This window comes from Solanum pennellii, chromosome 6, assembly GCF_001406875.1.
Source record: "Solanum pennellii chromosome 6, SPENNV200".
In the NCBI taxonomy this organism is placed as follows: Eukaryota; Viridiplantae; Streptophyta; class Magnoliopsida; order Solanales; family Solanaceae; genus Solanum; species Solanum pennellii.
The window spans coordinates 49,602,512-49,618,645 of record NC_028642.1 but is presented as its reverse complement, the minus strand read 5'-3'; the positions used below and the strand labels follow the sequence as shown (position 1 = coordinate 49,618,645).

Here is a 16,134-nt window from a genome sequence, read left to right as displayed (position 1 = left end):
AAAAAAAATCTTCTAATACGCCTTCCTCGAGCTCCTTCGATCTTCACGGAGTTCGAATTTTTGCACGCCTGCTGCCATTCATATTTTTTACACCTATTTAAGGCATAATGTCTCTGTATATCAGTGTATACAGGCTGTGTATCAGCCTGTTTTTCAACTTTCGAAAGTTGAAAATTCCTTTTCAGCAGCGTATTTTACTGCCATCAACCCAGGTTTCGAATTCGGATTTCCTGTGCATTTTCGACATGTATACCAGTGTATATCAGATGTATATAGCTGGTTTACAGCTTCAAAAACAAAAATCGCAGCCACTGCCTGCAATCTGCCACTTCCAGCAGCTTCTGTTGGTTTCGCTTTCGACCTGTACATCCTTTCAGGGGTTGGCTGACTCGGGAAAAGTGTTTTGAGCCTTTATGGCTCAACGAGGAATGCAAGAATGGAATCCAAAGTGGACTCGAATCGATGTCACACAAGAAAACAAAACAAAAAAAATTAGCAAGGTTGAATGACAACACCTAAAAAGAAGAAAGAAAAAAAAAAAAAAAAGAAGAAGAAGGATTTCACCTTCTTCGGGGCAGCGAGCTGGAGACGAAACGAGCAAGGGGATGACCTTCCACTACACAACTTCGAATTCAAATGATAATCAAAAACCCCGCAATCCTTCTGTTTTTAATTCAACTTCAATAGATATATAGGTGTGCTTAAACTATTGTAAAATCTTCCTATGAATAAACTCTTTCAATAATTCTTTTTCTTTTCTATCACAAGATGTAAAAAAAAATTCTCCAAAAACCATCCCTTTCTTTTTCTCTTCTTTTTCTTCTCTTTTTCTTTCTCCCTCTTTTCTTCTTTTTCTCAACCAACCCCCTAACAATGAAGAAGATGAGGATTATTTATAAGTCAAATTATGGCCAAAAGAGGGGGAGATTTTAAAATTTGAATTTTGAATTTTGAATTTTGAATTTTGAATTTTGAAAGGTTGGAGGGAAAGGGGAAAAAGGGAATTGGGTTGGGAAGAGAGTTTGTGGGCTGGGTTTTTAATAGGCTGAAGTGGGCTGGGAGAAGTTGGGCTGGGAAGAAAAGGAAATAAAAATGGGCCTGGAAGGAAATGAGGTGGGCTGGATGTTCTTTCAGGTTGGGAAAAGTGTTGGGCTGGTAAGTTAAAGAAAAAAAAAAAGGGCCCAAGAGGTTTTCCAAATGGGTTTAGGAATTATGTTATGTCTTAGAATAGTCAAATTAAATTAGGAATTTGACTATAATTTAAATAAGACAAATTCGTATCAATTGATCAACGAGCTTCTTAATTTTATCAAAGTAAAATAATTAATTTTAATTTTAAAATAGTGATTCAAAATATAATCATAATTTAAACTAAACTAGTTTAATAGAATACTTACTAAAATTAAAATATTTTTGAGATGGTTTTTGAATAATCATAAAATATACTAATTATATACATAATTATGTAATATATATATATTATTCAAACGTTATAAGAAATGACAAAACTATTCAAAATAACGCAAACTTTATATTTTTTTTTCTTAAGAATTTATAAAACTAATTATTTTAAATTGCTTGGAAAATTTAAGAAGCTCATGAATTAATTTCTATCGGAGAGGGTCAAAATTGGGTGTCAACAGAGGACACTAAATTAAATTTTTTTTTGTAATTTGCCATACAAATATGACACATTTATGTTTCTCATATAAATGAAAACCTCATGACGATAAGTTGTGAATGCTATAAAAAAAAATTCTTCTTTTACAATCATATCATATGAGCAAATTAAAAGTTATAAACAAGATGTTAGAGTAAGAAATTGCATTGATAAATCACCTATTTTTGTGTTCTGTATATGAATAAATGTCTGTAATTGCAAACTTTCAAATACACATAATTTTATAAAGACCCACTAGTAATAATAGTAGTAACTAGTTATTTCTTAATATAACCATTTCACGTGATATAAACAATCTCTTTACGCTAAATATGAATTTATTATTATTTTCTAGAAAATTTTTAAAATGAAGATTTTTTTTTTTACAAATATAAATTTATAAGTCAAATTTTACAGTTAAATTTTCTTTTTTGAAATCGTGATTTGAACACCAAATTGCTTTTTTTTTTCTTAAGAAAGAAAAGAAATTGATATATGAAATCATAATTTTAAATGACATATCCAAATATTAATTTAAACTCATAATTTCAAATTATAATATGAAATTGCATGTCCAAACTCAGGTGCAGCTGGCGTTACAAAAAGGACATACAAAGTCATTTGACTAAAGATAAGACAATGATATGAAATGAAATGTTTTTTATCATCCTATTTATTTGAGTAAATTTCTTGATGTGTCATCTGATATTTAACTAACTAATTATCAAAGTCTTTCGATTAAAATAAGAATATAACCTATTCCTTATATCCATCCTATTTAATTAAACTTCCTCAAGTTGAAGCAAAACCAACATTGCGTATGCAGAATAAATAAATTCCAACGCATTAGATTAGTTTTAGAGCATGTGCACTCAATTAAATATTTTTTTCTTTTCATATTTTTCATATTCTCTAAGCTTATTGATAAGTAAGGGATATTCATGCTACATCACATTGAATAAACAAATCTGCCAAAATAAAAAATTTGGTATTTGGACATTCGAAATGGCAGTAAAGAGCAATCCTAGATATTTTATTTTCTCTTTTGGTATAATGTTAGACTAAACAAGTTGAGTATGAGAAGCAACAATTTTCTAATTAAAATGATGATTGTAGCTTCCTTGTAAACATGTCTAAGAATCTTTAAAAGTTAAGCACGGATAACTCCTTATCAATATTTGTTAAATTTTATCACAAGAATACAAAATAAGTTGAGTCGGCTATATGAATCCTTAATCCACGTTAGTGTGAATCGACACATACACAAAATATTACAAGGATAGCCATAGACCATAAGTAAAAAGATACTTGGCACAAGTTGCATTAATGGATCCTACAAACAGAAATTGACTTAGCAACACATTTGAATCATAAGATGTTATAGTGGGGTTGGCTCCTTATCATCCACATGAAAGAAGAATCAATTTTGCCATGAAGTCATAATTAAGTATGAGTATCAAACATTCATTAAAATAGTACTATCTACTTTGACAATGAAGAAGCATTCATGTCAAGAGGTCAATGTGTTTGTAGGGAAGGAAAATATTCTCTTGAAAAACATTATCATAAAAGCATCTATATATAATATTGACAAATACTACGAGAGGTGGAGTGGGAGTAGGGATGTGGAGTGGTGCGAATTGGGATTATGGAGGGTGAGACTGAAGATGATGTGTGTTGAAAAATGGGAAGGACATAATCAATGTAGAGTGCCCCTTTAAAACTTGTTTTCCCTATTGCTATGAAAATCATTTACCTCACTTTTAAGGAACTTGTTTTCTTAGGAAAAAAATATTTTCTAAAAATGACCAACCGAACATTGGAAAATGTTCATTTTTAAGGAACTTGTTTTCTTAGGAAAAAATTATTTTCTAAAAATGACCAACCGAACATTGGAAAATGTTCTCCTCCGTACCGAACAGACCCCTGAAAAAACAGCAACTAAAGCTACAAAGAAAATCATCTCAAAAGAGTAGCTACATAGAAAATCAAACATTGATATCTAATGTTACACACATGTATGCTCTTTTCTTCTGTTTCCTTTTGCTAATAAAAAAAATTCTGACTACAACTTCAATGGAAGAAGCTGCACTAGCTTTAATATTTGTAGGACTAGATACAGTAAACAACTGTATAACATGTTTCTATGAGTTGATTCCCATCATGAAGGATCAAACAACTATAGAACCTAGGCTACCTCTAATGATGTAGAGGGGCAACAATGTTGAGGCAACAAAAACTGGTATAATCTTGTATATTTTCTTGAAGTTAGAAGAAACTAACTGATGCTGATCTCTTGCGAACTGGTTCTTTAGAGCGAGATCCTTTCAAAGCTTCTGCATATTTCGCCAACTCAGATTTATGAACATTTTCTTGGTCATGGTTATTTCCTTTTTCTTGAGGTGATTCAGCAAGACGCTTTGATATATAGTCTAGTGAGCCCACATCACTATATCTCCTTCTACGTGTCGGATAGTTTCTGCTTTCTCCTTTATTGGTTGTAGAGCCTTGATCAAATGAATGGAAAGCTACAAGTTGTTTGGACGGACCTGGAGATGGTGTTCTTGATCTGCTCTGGGGCCTAATAGCTCCGGTATCTACGACAGACATATCTGAACAGTACCCAGAAGAATAATAAGAGCATCTTGCTGCATTCTCTTCAGTCTTGTGAACCATTTCTGAATGATTATGATGATGGTCCTTTCCCCGTATTATTCTCATAACCTTATGAAAGATTGTGCTTTTGTTTGAAGTGTCAGTCTTATGGGTTGAAGAATTAGCAATAGAAGTACCATCAAACTCACCCGAATTCATAAGATAGGGTTCTTGGGAGGATAACTGGCCAGAATCAAGATCCAAAACATGGATTCCCCTGTCCCCTTGGTCTTCTTTAGCTGCATATTCAACTATTAGTTGCTTGGCTTTCTTCCTAGATTCGGGGCTTAACGTTTTACTGAGATCCCTTGCAGTTGTTTCTCCTGGAGCAGGCTTAAAGTTCCTCAGCTCATACCGCAAGCAAGCATTTATCCATCTAAGATAGGCTACTTGTTCAACATCGCTGTAGTGACCTTCTTGAATTTGATCAATTTTCTTTACTAAATCTTCATTTTGCTTTCTCAGCTGTAGACTTTCTTCTTTCAGTGCTTCTGCCTGTGTTAGAACAAAGGTCAACAAAAAAACACGAAATAAACAAAGTTGATGAATAAAAGACTTACTGCATTATCTTCCATAGCAGAAATGGCAATCAGCTGAACATATTCCAGTCTATCACCAACTGTCGAGTTTTCTGCTCTTAAGCTTTGGTTAGATTTCCTCAACTCATCAGCCTCGATTTCCAAGTCCTTCAGCTTTTGGAGCTCCAACTGAACATTTGATTCAGCTTGAACAGGATTCTTCTCCTTGTTCTCCAGCTTCAAAACTCTTTCTTTAAAGGATAAAATCTGTTCCTTATTATGACCAGCTCCCAACCTGAGCTTCTTTTCCAGCTGCTTTATTTTCAATTTCGCAGCTTCAAGGTCTGAGGCTACCTTCGCATATTCAGCCACTTGAGCCTCTAATTTCATCTTCTCTGCTTTCAAAGTCTCGATCTTTAGACCCAAATGCTTGGACTCCAAATTATGTATCTTCATTCGATTTTGAAGCTCCATCATGGCCTTTTCTTGCTCCTTGCAGCCATAATACTCGAGCAGTTGGATCTCACGAGTCCTATCCCTTTCTTTAAGAGTTTTAACAATATTCTTCAGGTTCTTAATCTCTTGTTCATGGACATCCCTTCCGACAATTTTGTATTCCTTGGGTGAATCTGCACCCTGCAGCGGTGAAAAACTAGCCTTTGGAGGCGAACCAAATTCCTTTTCAAGTTCATTGATCTCCGGCAGAAGAAGCCCATCTTTGTCTCCACCAGACCTACAATTTGTAGAAGGACTACTTATAGAACTCCCAATAATGATTTTAGGTATGGGGACATCCTCCTGCAATAGAAAAGACGTAATTAGCTCACAAGCAGAACAACCGCTCAACAATCTGTTCATAGGAAAGCACTCAAGATAACTTCAATTCACCACTATGTGCTTATTTTTCTGAGTTTTCCAAAAGTAAGCTATATTAAGCACATCTAAAGCAGAATTAGAACGAAAACAAACAGAAAAATAATCATCCTTATGAGCAATTAAACAATTCAAAGTTACAGAACTAGCCATATGTACTGGTTGAAAATCAGATGAAACTAGATAACAGGAATTATATTGTCATGGCCCATCACAACCAAGACAAATCATAATGATTGAAAATCGTGATCATGCTTGAAACTTACTTATAGGAAACTCTACCAACAACAACATACCCAGTGTAGTAGTCCCATAAAGTGGGCTCCGAAGAGGGTAAAGTATACGCACGCCTTGCTTCTGATAGTGAGCTTGTTTCCAACTACATAACTAATTATTTCCACATTCTCTAATTTAACCCCACCAATCAAAGCAATCTTTTACCAACTAAATATGTATAATCAGAGAGTTGTTCTTTCAATTCTAACAACATTTTAGCTTAAAACCTAAAAAATAGTTAAGAAATAAGAACCAAAAACATCAAAATAAGAATCATAAGTCTTATCTAAATGAACTTACAAATTTCCATGGAAACTCGGAAACTGAATTCCCCAAGGCAGGGTTTGTCTGATCATCATTTTGCAGCTCACCTGTTTTAAAATTAAACCAAAGGAAAAAAAAAAAGGGAATAAGTCCAACCTTTTAAAAAAAAAAAAAAGAGGAAGAGGAAACAGAGCAACAAAGAGGTGTGATTTTTAGGGTTATGAAGTTGAGGGGTTAACCTGAATTAGGTGAAGAAGAGGAATTAGAGTGTTTGATTCTTTTAGTTCTGAAAAAAGTAAAGAGAATTCCACCAAGTGATATAGCTAAAGCAACACCAAATTTCAAGATTACAGGTCTTATATCCCTCTTTTCTCTCACCATTCCTCTGCTAACAATAAATGCAAAATTCAATCATCTTACAAATTTCACAGGTTTCCCTCTTCCTCATCAGCCATTGCGGACGGATTAAGCAAGATCCCTTTGTTAAAGAGTTGAATTTTGAATCTTTCTAAAAGGAGAGGGAATTTTCAAATTCGTACTGTACAAGTTTTTTGGGGCATCTAAGTTTGGAGAATCAAACTTGAATTGAGAAAGAATCAACCCGAGAAAACGTAACTTTGATGTGGATTTGTTTGGTCTACAGTCCAGTTTGTGTTTGTCTGACTCAACACACGCAACTGCAAATGGACAACTTTCAATTATTATTATTCTATTCTCTGTTTTGCTGTTTTAATATTAGTAGAAGAAACATGTGTAGCCTACCACTGACACCTCAATAATTCGGTGAAGTAATAAATACTCCTTTATTTATTCTAATACGTCTTAAGTTGAAATATATAATAATAAAATTATCTTACGAAAAAGTAAACAAACTTAAAATCAAAACTCTTACTAGTTATATACTCTAAAGCGAGTTCAATACATTGATGGAAACCTAAATAAATAAAAACGGACATGTGTAGTGTAATATGACAATGAGGCTCTGAAGTAGAACCAACCTGGTCCCGGTTCGTCAATAGTTGTCGTAATATACAAACAAATAAATTGTCTTATGTCAGGTGAAATGCAAGTTGCATTATGACATCGACATCTTGACCTTTAAGCATTTTATTGACATTCATATAGACTCCAGAGTATATTGTTACTACGTGCCTTATATTTTCATCACAATTTGGCTCTAATCTATATAATTGGAGTTTATGAATAGGGAAGGAGCTTACATGTTTTAATTTAATTCCACAAAATGGATATTTTTCTTTTTAAAAAAAAATTATATATATATATATATATATATATATATTTTTCCAACAACTCTTTAAATTTATTTTTTTATATGACATGATAAAACACGACTTAAATATAATTTAGTATATTCTACACATTTATACATAAAACTACAACATGCAAAAATAATAATAGTTTTTAAAATTTCTTACTAAATCAAAATTTGACAAATAAATTGAAATATAATTTGTGAATATTTAGGAGGAAAAGGTGAAACAAGGGAAGGTCATTTGGTGGAATTATTCATTATTATATGTAGCAATTGTATATGTATGTCAATTCCTCTTGTTTATATATTTGTTTGTTTTAATTTATATAACGTACTTTTAGTTCTTTCAAAAGAAAATGCCTCATTTTTCTTATTTTATATTTATTAATGGGCAGAAATATCAACAAAATGTAAGTACTAATGTTATTTTAATAAAAGCAATTTGGAAAACCTTAATTTTTCTTATTTCTTAAATTTTCTGACTAATCAAATGAAAAAATATACATTAGAACCAAGAGTGTATTATCATTTCTTAAATTTTGTAATTGATCAAATGATGTCATATAAATTAGAAGCAAGAGTGTATTATTTTGATTCAAGAAAGTTTTACAAAAATAGCTTTGACTCTATATCCAGTGGATAAATTTATGTTTGTTTTTATTTAATTTGTTCACACATACCGTCAACAGTTATAATTTAGAATCATTTTCATTGTATCTATGTTGCTAAATTATTTAGTATACTCATTAAACTAACAAATCTTGCCTTGATTATTCGATTATTCATGAGTTTCTCGATCTACTATCTTCATTTGATCTATTTTATTTAATTGTTCATAAATTTTTCCAAATTAAGAAATCATTTATATATAACAAACGTATGTCAGAGTTTTGAATACAATAAATCTTACATAGAAACATTACAAAAAACATACCCGAAGTTTGAGATCCAATCGGAGATAAGATCGGAAACGTCAGTTCTTCTGATTCTGACATTGTCTTATCATAGCCGCCAACGATGAAAAATATGTGAAGAATGTACTGTGTTAAAACCCTAATAGGTAAAAAGATAATCAATTTATAGAAGTCGTGACCTTGTGGTACGTTTATCTAGTACTCAATTTGATAGATGAACTTGAATCGTCAATATGGGCTAGGCCCGTTGGACTAGTTTGGCCTAATTCATAATTTGATAGGATTGGATTACGTTTTTTGAAACCCATTTAAGAAAAAGAATTTTTAGTCCTAAATAAGCCTGCTCATTTGTGGGGCTTGAGAAAAATGGATAGGATCGGCCCGTGGGCCAAATAAAAACTAATTAAAACATAATAAATAAATAAGGGAATTAAATATAGATTAATTTTCACTAGAGTTGTCAATATGGGTTAGCCCATCCACCCGGGTTAACTCATACATGCTTTAACATTTTACAGTCAGACTGGGCTAGCCAATTTTTGATATGGGCCAGAAAACGGTCGGCCCAACCCACAAGTACGTGGGCTACAGCTTGCCGAGCCAACCCACCTTTTTAAAAATTATATGTATTTTTTATAATTATTAAATTAAATTAAATTATAAATTATAATTTAAAAAGATTATCATAAATATCGACAAAACAATATTACATGATGTTAATGTTACTACTTGTTAGTCAAATCCACAAATAAAATTATTTTTATAATATTTATTAAGTTTTTTTTTTCAAATAAAAGTATAAATATCTAAATAGAAATATTAACCTAATTGTTTTGAGTGTGAACTCTCTTTAATTTTAAATTTTAATATTATATTATATTATATTTTTAAATAAATTTTTATTGGCCCATGAGAATCGGCCCTAGCAATATTTCTCAAGTCTCACAAATCAACATGCTTATATATTCAAACCGGGCTAAAAAGTTCTTTTCTTAAATGAGCTCTAAAAATCTTAGGCACACCCTATTAAGTCCCGAGTTAGGCTAGGTCGACCCAACGGGCCTAACCCATATTGACGGCTCTAATTTTCACATTTAACAAACATAAAAATCATATTTGTATGTTATAACTATAGTTTGCATAATTGCCCTCTATAGCAAATTTTATGTTTGCCATGAAGCTTTTGAGTTGTATAATTCGCTAGAAACACCCAATTTTTACAAATTTTATTCAGTTTTGTATAAATTCGTTTATACATTGTACTTTGTATAATAAGATCTGTATTATATAATTATAAGCGTATAGAATGAAAATATATTTATTTGTATTTGCATATGCATATTTCTCTCGCTTTATACAAATACAAACACATTTTATACATTTTATACTGAAATGTATAAAATGACTAATAGTATACCGAATCAAATGGTAAAAAAGGAGATGTTTGCTGCAAATTACAATTACAATAAACTATGGCTATAACATTTAATTTGAATTAATAGTTTGTTATTACTTACAATTTTTCCTTGAAAATAACAAGAGTCTTAATTCAAAATTTGTTTAAAGTTTGAAATATTTCGATTTAAATACAAATTATATTTAAAAAATATGTACTACATAAAATAAAAATTTCTTAAACTTTCTAGGGAATCACTACATAAGCCGCTGCCTATTTAATATTGTCATAGTTTTTATTTTTTATTATGACCATTGAAAAATAATTAGGTTAATATTTCTATTTAGTTATTTATACTTTTACTTGAAATCAAACTTAATAAATATTATAAAGATAATTTGATTTATGAATTTGATTAACAAATAGTAACGCTAATACCATGTAATATTGTCTTGTCGATATTTATAAGTAATATTTTAAATTATAATTTAATTCAAAAAAATATATTTTTAAGAAAAGAGTACTGTTGGCCCTGCAATGTCCATAGTCCACGTACTTGTGGGCTGAGTCGACCATTTCTAGCCCACATCGAAAATGGGCTAGCCCGTCAAATTTCAAAGCATGTATGAATTAGTCCGAATGAAATGGATCTACCCATTTTGACAGTTCTAGATGAAACTACTCTTCATTAAATATTAGTTATAGGTTATACATTTATTCCGCTGCATATAATGATATTATATTAAAATAAAGAGAAAATTTCAGAAATGACAATCATATGAATATAGCTAGAGATTTATAGTTATAATTAGGATATTTACAAGTCACAGTTGTTATAAGAATTTATAGATTTCTTTTCATAATGAATGTCACCATTAAACCTTCAAAATCGAAATCTCAAACTAACACAATAATTTGAAATTTGTATATATACTCATTTTTAAAGTCATGTATCTGTAATAAATTTCAATTTATTTTGTCTTCCGGAACTGTTAAGGTAAAACTTTATTGATTTATTAAAGGAAAATGGTTTACGAAGGGACAATGGGATGCATTAATATTTTGTTTGGATCATTGTTACTCATTATTTCATAATGTATTGTATTATATTGTACTCTAATTGTACTGTGTTGTCTGATAGAAACAATGTTTGGTTACATTGTATTGTTTGTTGTTGTCTGGTAACATTTTAATTGTTTGGTTTGATTGTATCGTACTGTATTGTAATTTATAAATTTACTTAAATATCCTTAATTATTATAGGGTAGGAGGTTTGACTATGTTTAAATAATTAAGGTAAAGGGTAAAATAGTATTTTAAAATATTATGTAAAGATGTAATTGGAAAAAGAAATTAAGTAACAATGGGAACACACCAAATTGATTGTTCCATAAAATAGGGGTTTTTATTGTTACGTAACAACGAAATTAAACAATAAAGTACAATACATTTTAAGATCAAGACAAAATTGTAGATATAATAACGATACAATACAATATAATAGATAACAATGATCCAAACATAGCGTAAAGGAAGCTTTCGCATTGGTAAAGCTTTGTTGACAATCATCACTAGAATTCTTTAAGGCCCAATATGAGAGAACATGCAGATAGAAGCCCGTGAAATGAATGAAGCCCAATTAGGAGGGGGCAAGAAGGAAACTTGTAGTTCTACTCCGTATCCTATAATTTCTTGTTGGTTAATCATTTATATTATATAGATATTTGTTATTATATAACGACGAAAAATAATATAATCTATCCAAAAGTTATGTGCATTAAAATAATATACTACGATATAATACAATATAACACAATATACTAAAACACAATACATTGTGAAACAATATATATATAACAACCATCCAATCAAGTTGTAAATGAAAACGATTTTAACAGTAAACAAACAATATAGATCCGCAGAACGCATATAGCGTGACAAATTAAAGTACAATTCATTTCGTGAAACACGTTATAACAATTACTATTAAACTTAAATTACTTTTTGAAGTAGTTGGATTGTGGCTCTTAATTATTTAAGCCACCATCAAAGGTATATGCTCTCAACGTTATCTTCTTAATTAATTTGTCCTCCCAAGACCATAACATGAAGTGTTTCACTATTATCTTCTTCTTTTCAACTATAGTAGCCGTGTCATTGGCCTCTAATGTTGAAGATCAGGGTATAATTAGCCAAGTAGCAGAAATTCACCGTCTAAGGCCACAAACTGGTTCTGCTGGTTATGCAGTCCCACAATTAGACTGTCTTAGCTGGCGCCTCGCTGTGGAAACTAACAACGTCAGAGACTGGAAATTGGTACCTAAAGAGTGTTCAAACTATGTAGGTCATTACATGCTTGGCAAACAATATCGACGTGACTGTGAGGCCGTTGCTGATGCGGCAATTGAGTATGCCAAAGGCCTCAAGCTTAGCGGAGATGGAAAGGACGTTTGGGTGTTTGATGTTGATGAGACTACTCTCTCAAATCTTCCTTACTACGCTAGATCTGACGTTGCCTTTGGGTAACAACCTGCTTTTTCTTCCCTACATCAAAATTAAGCTCAGCTCAAATTACACGACTTACTTTTTTTTTTTTTAATTCAGTCTAACAAAGAATAACACATTTTTTTAACTATTTAACATTCAGGGCAAAAGCGTTCAACAGTACGAGGTTTAATGCGTGGGTGATGGAGGGAACAGCACCAGCAATTCCAGCAACACTTCGTTTATATAAGACGGTGTTGTCTCTTGGGATCAAACCGGTTATCCTAACAGGAACTCCAGAGTTTACAAGAGAAGGAAGGGTTACGAATCTAAAGAAAGCGGGTTACACTTCTTGGTTAAAGCTCATATTAAAGTAAATACTCAATCTGTTTCAATTTATGCGACTCAATTTCCTATTTAGTTAGTACAAAAAATAATGACACATTTTTATATTAAGAAGTAATATTTTGGCTATAAAATATCTATTTATTTTTAACGAAATAATTAATAGACACACACATTTCTATCATTCATTTTCTATCACAAATTTTAAAAAAATTTTATTTCTTTTTTAAATTTCGTATCGAATCAAACTATCTCACGTAAAATGGGACGGAAGGAGTTTTTATTTCGCTACCCCAACAAATAGTACTGTTATTCTTCTCTCTTTTAGAATATCGAAAATAATTAGATTTGGTTCGAATGCAGGGGAGAAAATGATTCACCAAAATCAGTGGTGTATAAATCGAACAAGAGAACAGAGCTGGTGATTGCTGGATATAGAATTGTTGGCAACACTGGAGATCAATGGAGTGATTTGATCGGAGAAAACGCTGGAGCTCGTACTTTCAAAGTCCCTGACCCTATGTACTACATTGGTTGATTTGCTTACAAAATTTTCGAGGGTGAATTAATAAAATTATATTTTTATTTATAATTTCTTTAGTATCATGTGCTTATGTAAAGTAATCGACTAATATGAGATAGAGAATTGGTTGAGTGATTTTTTTATGTGAAATATCAATAGTTGAGTGACTTTCTAAATGAAATACCAATAATTGAGTGTTTTTTGAGTTATAATAAAAAATTGAGTGACTTTCTAAATAAACTATTAAAAATGAACGACTTTTTGAGTAAATTATTGAAAGTTGAATGATTAATTAAGATATTAACTGATATATAAAATAATGAAATCTTGTATTTGCAAATATGCTCGACAAACTTCAACATCCAAATAATAATATTGTAAGTCACATGTGAAGAGCACGAAATAATTATTTGGACTTAATTTATTGTCTTTTGGTAAAGTGATAAAAGTTTCAAAAACACATTTAAATTATTTGATTTTATATCAAAATTATTAAGAGTGTGAGTTTTACATATGACTTATCACTTTAAGTTTGAGAAACACACATTAATGGTGTGGGTAATATATTCTCTCTTTTATTTGCAAAAACTTTGTCACATCACACATGAATAAAATATTCAATCTTGACAAAAATTAAATAAACTATTAATACTGGTTAAAAACTAAAGACTTTAAAGTATTACTGTCTTAATTTATTTTTAAAAAATAAAGTTGAAAACTTGATACTATTTTTAAAAAAATAAAATAAAATTCTACCCTATCCCATTTACTGCTCCGCTACTAATTTATTTTTATTTTTTAAACTTTTTTTCATTTTGTGTTAAACTTGTATATATATTTTAGGCGAATAACTTTTTCTATTTATGTACCGAATATAATACAATTGAAATTTTATTTTTAAAAAATCTTGCAACAAGTAAAAAAAATGTTTTTCTAAAAAATAAATATCTAATACAAAAGGAGAAAAATATGAGAGCATAGAATTATGTGTGGTGGGCTAGAAATATAATATTTAAATTATTAATTGATGGTACGGGGTGGGGAGGGGGAGGGTGAGATTTAGGTAAAAAAAAATTTAAAATTAAAACTTATAAAAGAATTTTAAAAAAATAACTAAAAAATTGAGGTAGGAGGAGTACTTGAGAGAAAGTGATGGTGGGTAGGAAAATATTTTATATTTTATTTTATAATTCTTTTTAGGGAATAGTAATAGTTTAATCTTTTAACTCTAATTAAAGTATTAAAAAATTATTAATTTTTTATCAAATAGGATTGTTTTGTTCTTATGGAGTGTAATGTAATAATTTTTATCAAATAAAAGAGAGTGTGTATTATGCATACCATGATGAGAGTAGTGTTATGTTCATGGTTATGGTTAAAAATCAAATGAATCACAATCCGAACCAAGTGATAAAAAGAAATTCGGTGTTTGATTTGGTTTGGTTAGGTTTGATTTTAAATTTTAAAAATCGATGATATTTAGTTTAGTTTGATTTTACTAAGAAATAACTGCAAAAACAATCAAAATCCATCACTTCAGTTTATATCTAGTACCCTACCTGACATAAGATATACACACTTTTCTTAATTAAATCATTTGTTCGTGTGATAATAACTCTTGTATAATTGAACTCACATTAGATTTCTCTATAGATTGTTTATGTGGTAGGTGTCCATATCTATCGAGATACATATGTCTTCAAAAAATTTAATACTTTCAAATCAAAAGAATCAGAAAAACTGAACCAAATCGAACCAAAACCGACAATAACCAAATGCACAGTTATTTATTTCGTTTCATTTGGTTTTATAATTTTTAAAACTGACTTAGATTGATTTAATTTTGATTTTAGTTAATAACCGATTCAAATCAAACCACAAACACCCTTAAATAAGAGTATGATAAAACAAATGAAGAGCATTATTTTTCAAATTAATAAGTAATAATTTAAAAATGAAACTCAAAATAATAGTTTAAATATATTTTTATCCTCTTGTTCGTAAATGCTAAACAAAATCCGCAAGTTGTTAATGCAATTATTATGAGGAATGGTTAATTAGAGACTTATAGACTATATAATAAATACATATATGTAAATGGATAGCTAAACGTCAAGATTAAACTAATGATATGGGCTTAGACGTAGATTTTATGGAAACCGATCATCATATTCTACTTTGTAAACGTGCACATCGTAAATGACACAAATTCGTTCGTGAAATCAATAGTATAGTGTTCGTTATTTAATTTTTAGTTTTGGAGAGTGTTTGACAAATTAATGTTAAAAATAACTTAAAATAATTTTAATAACTTTTTTTAAAAAAAGTAGAAATTAAAAGTAGATTTTTCGTTACTTTTCATTTTTTGACTTAAATATTATTTGAATTCAATCTTTTATTTTTTTTACCTTCGTTTTTTATTTAAAAACTGACTTGATCTATCGATTAATGGTTAAAATGCTTTCCCACTTGAGTTGCTTCACTTGTCGTTGCCTTATTTTCCAATTATTTCTTATTAGTAATAATTTCCTCGTATACCGCCTTACTTTCCAATTATTTCTTCATAGTAATAATTTCCTCCTATAATCTTGTAGTATTATTGATAAGGAATAATTTGTGAACACGAATTTTTAATGATATTAATGTAGTATATGCGCATATATTAGTATTATTGATAATGAATAATTTATGAACAAGAAATTTTAATAATATTAATGTGGTGTATATGTATGTATATATATTGAGTATCAGTTAAGTAAAATTACTAGCCTTAATGAATAAGAAGCTATGGGCTCTAAGTTTTTTTTTTTTTAGAAAGAATGTGTATTTTTTAAATTACTTTAAATTGAGATATGAACATGTAATTATTTTGAGTTTTTTTATTATATTCCTTTTTCTATCAGTTTCTCAATAAATATATATATATATATATATATATATATATAATGAATGT

At 30.0% G+C, this 16,134-nt stretch overlaps 2 protein-coding genes across 3 annotated transcripts; one reads left to right on the top strand and one right to left on the bottom strand.

Annotated features, from left to right (window-relative positions):
• Positions 1–3,602: 3,602 nt before the first annotated feature.
• On the bottom strand, positions 3,603–6,951 carry LOC107021710 (protein CHUP1, chloroplastic-like). Of its 2 annotated transcripts, none has more exons than XM_015222415.2 (4): positions 6,486–6,951; positions 6,283–6,353; positions 4,876–5,631; positions 3,603–4,810 (listed from the first exon to the last, which is right to left on the bottom strand). In XM_015222415.2, the coding sequence occupies exons 1-4, from the start codon at positions 6,625–6,627 to the stop codon at positions 3,929–3,931; spliced, it is 1,851 nt and encodes a 616-aa protein (XP_015077901.1). In that variant the 5' UTR covers positions 6,628–6,951; the 3' UTR covers positions 3,603–3,928. The 2 variants fall into 2 exon arrangements, with proteins under 2 accessions (XP_015077901.1, XP_015077902.1); XM_015222416.2 differs by having other exon boundaries at positions 6,667–6,951.
• Positions 6,952–11,864: 4,913 nt separating this feature from the next.
• On the top strand, positions 11,865–13,331 carry LOC107022613 (acid phosphatase 1-like). The gene is made up of 3 exons (XM_015223209.2): positions 11,865–12,351; positions 12,477–12,686; positions 13,022–13,331. The coding sequence occupies exons 1-3, from the start codon at positions 11,936–11,938 to the stop codon at positions 13,194–13,196; spliced, it is 801 nt and encodes a 266-aa protein (XP_015078695.1). The 5' UTR covers positions 11,865–11,935; the 3' UTR covers positions 13,197–13,331.
• Positions 13,332–16,134: the final 2,803 nt, after the last annotated feature.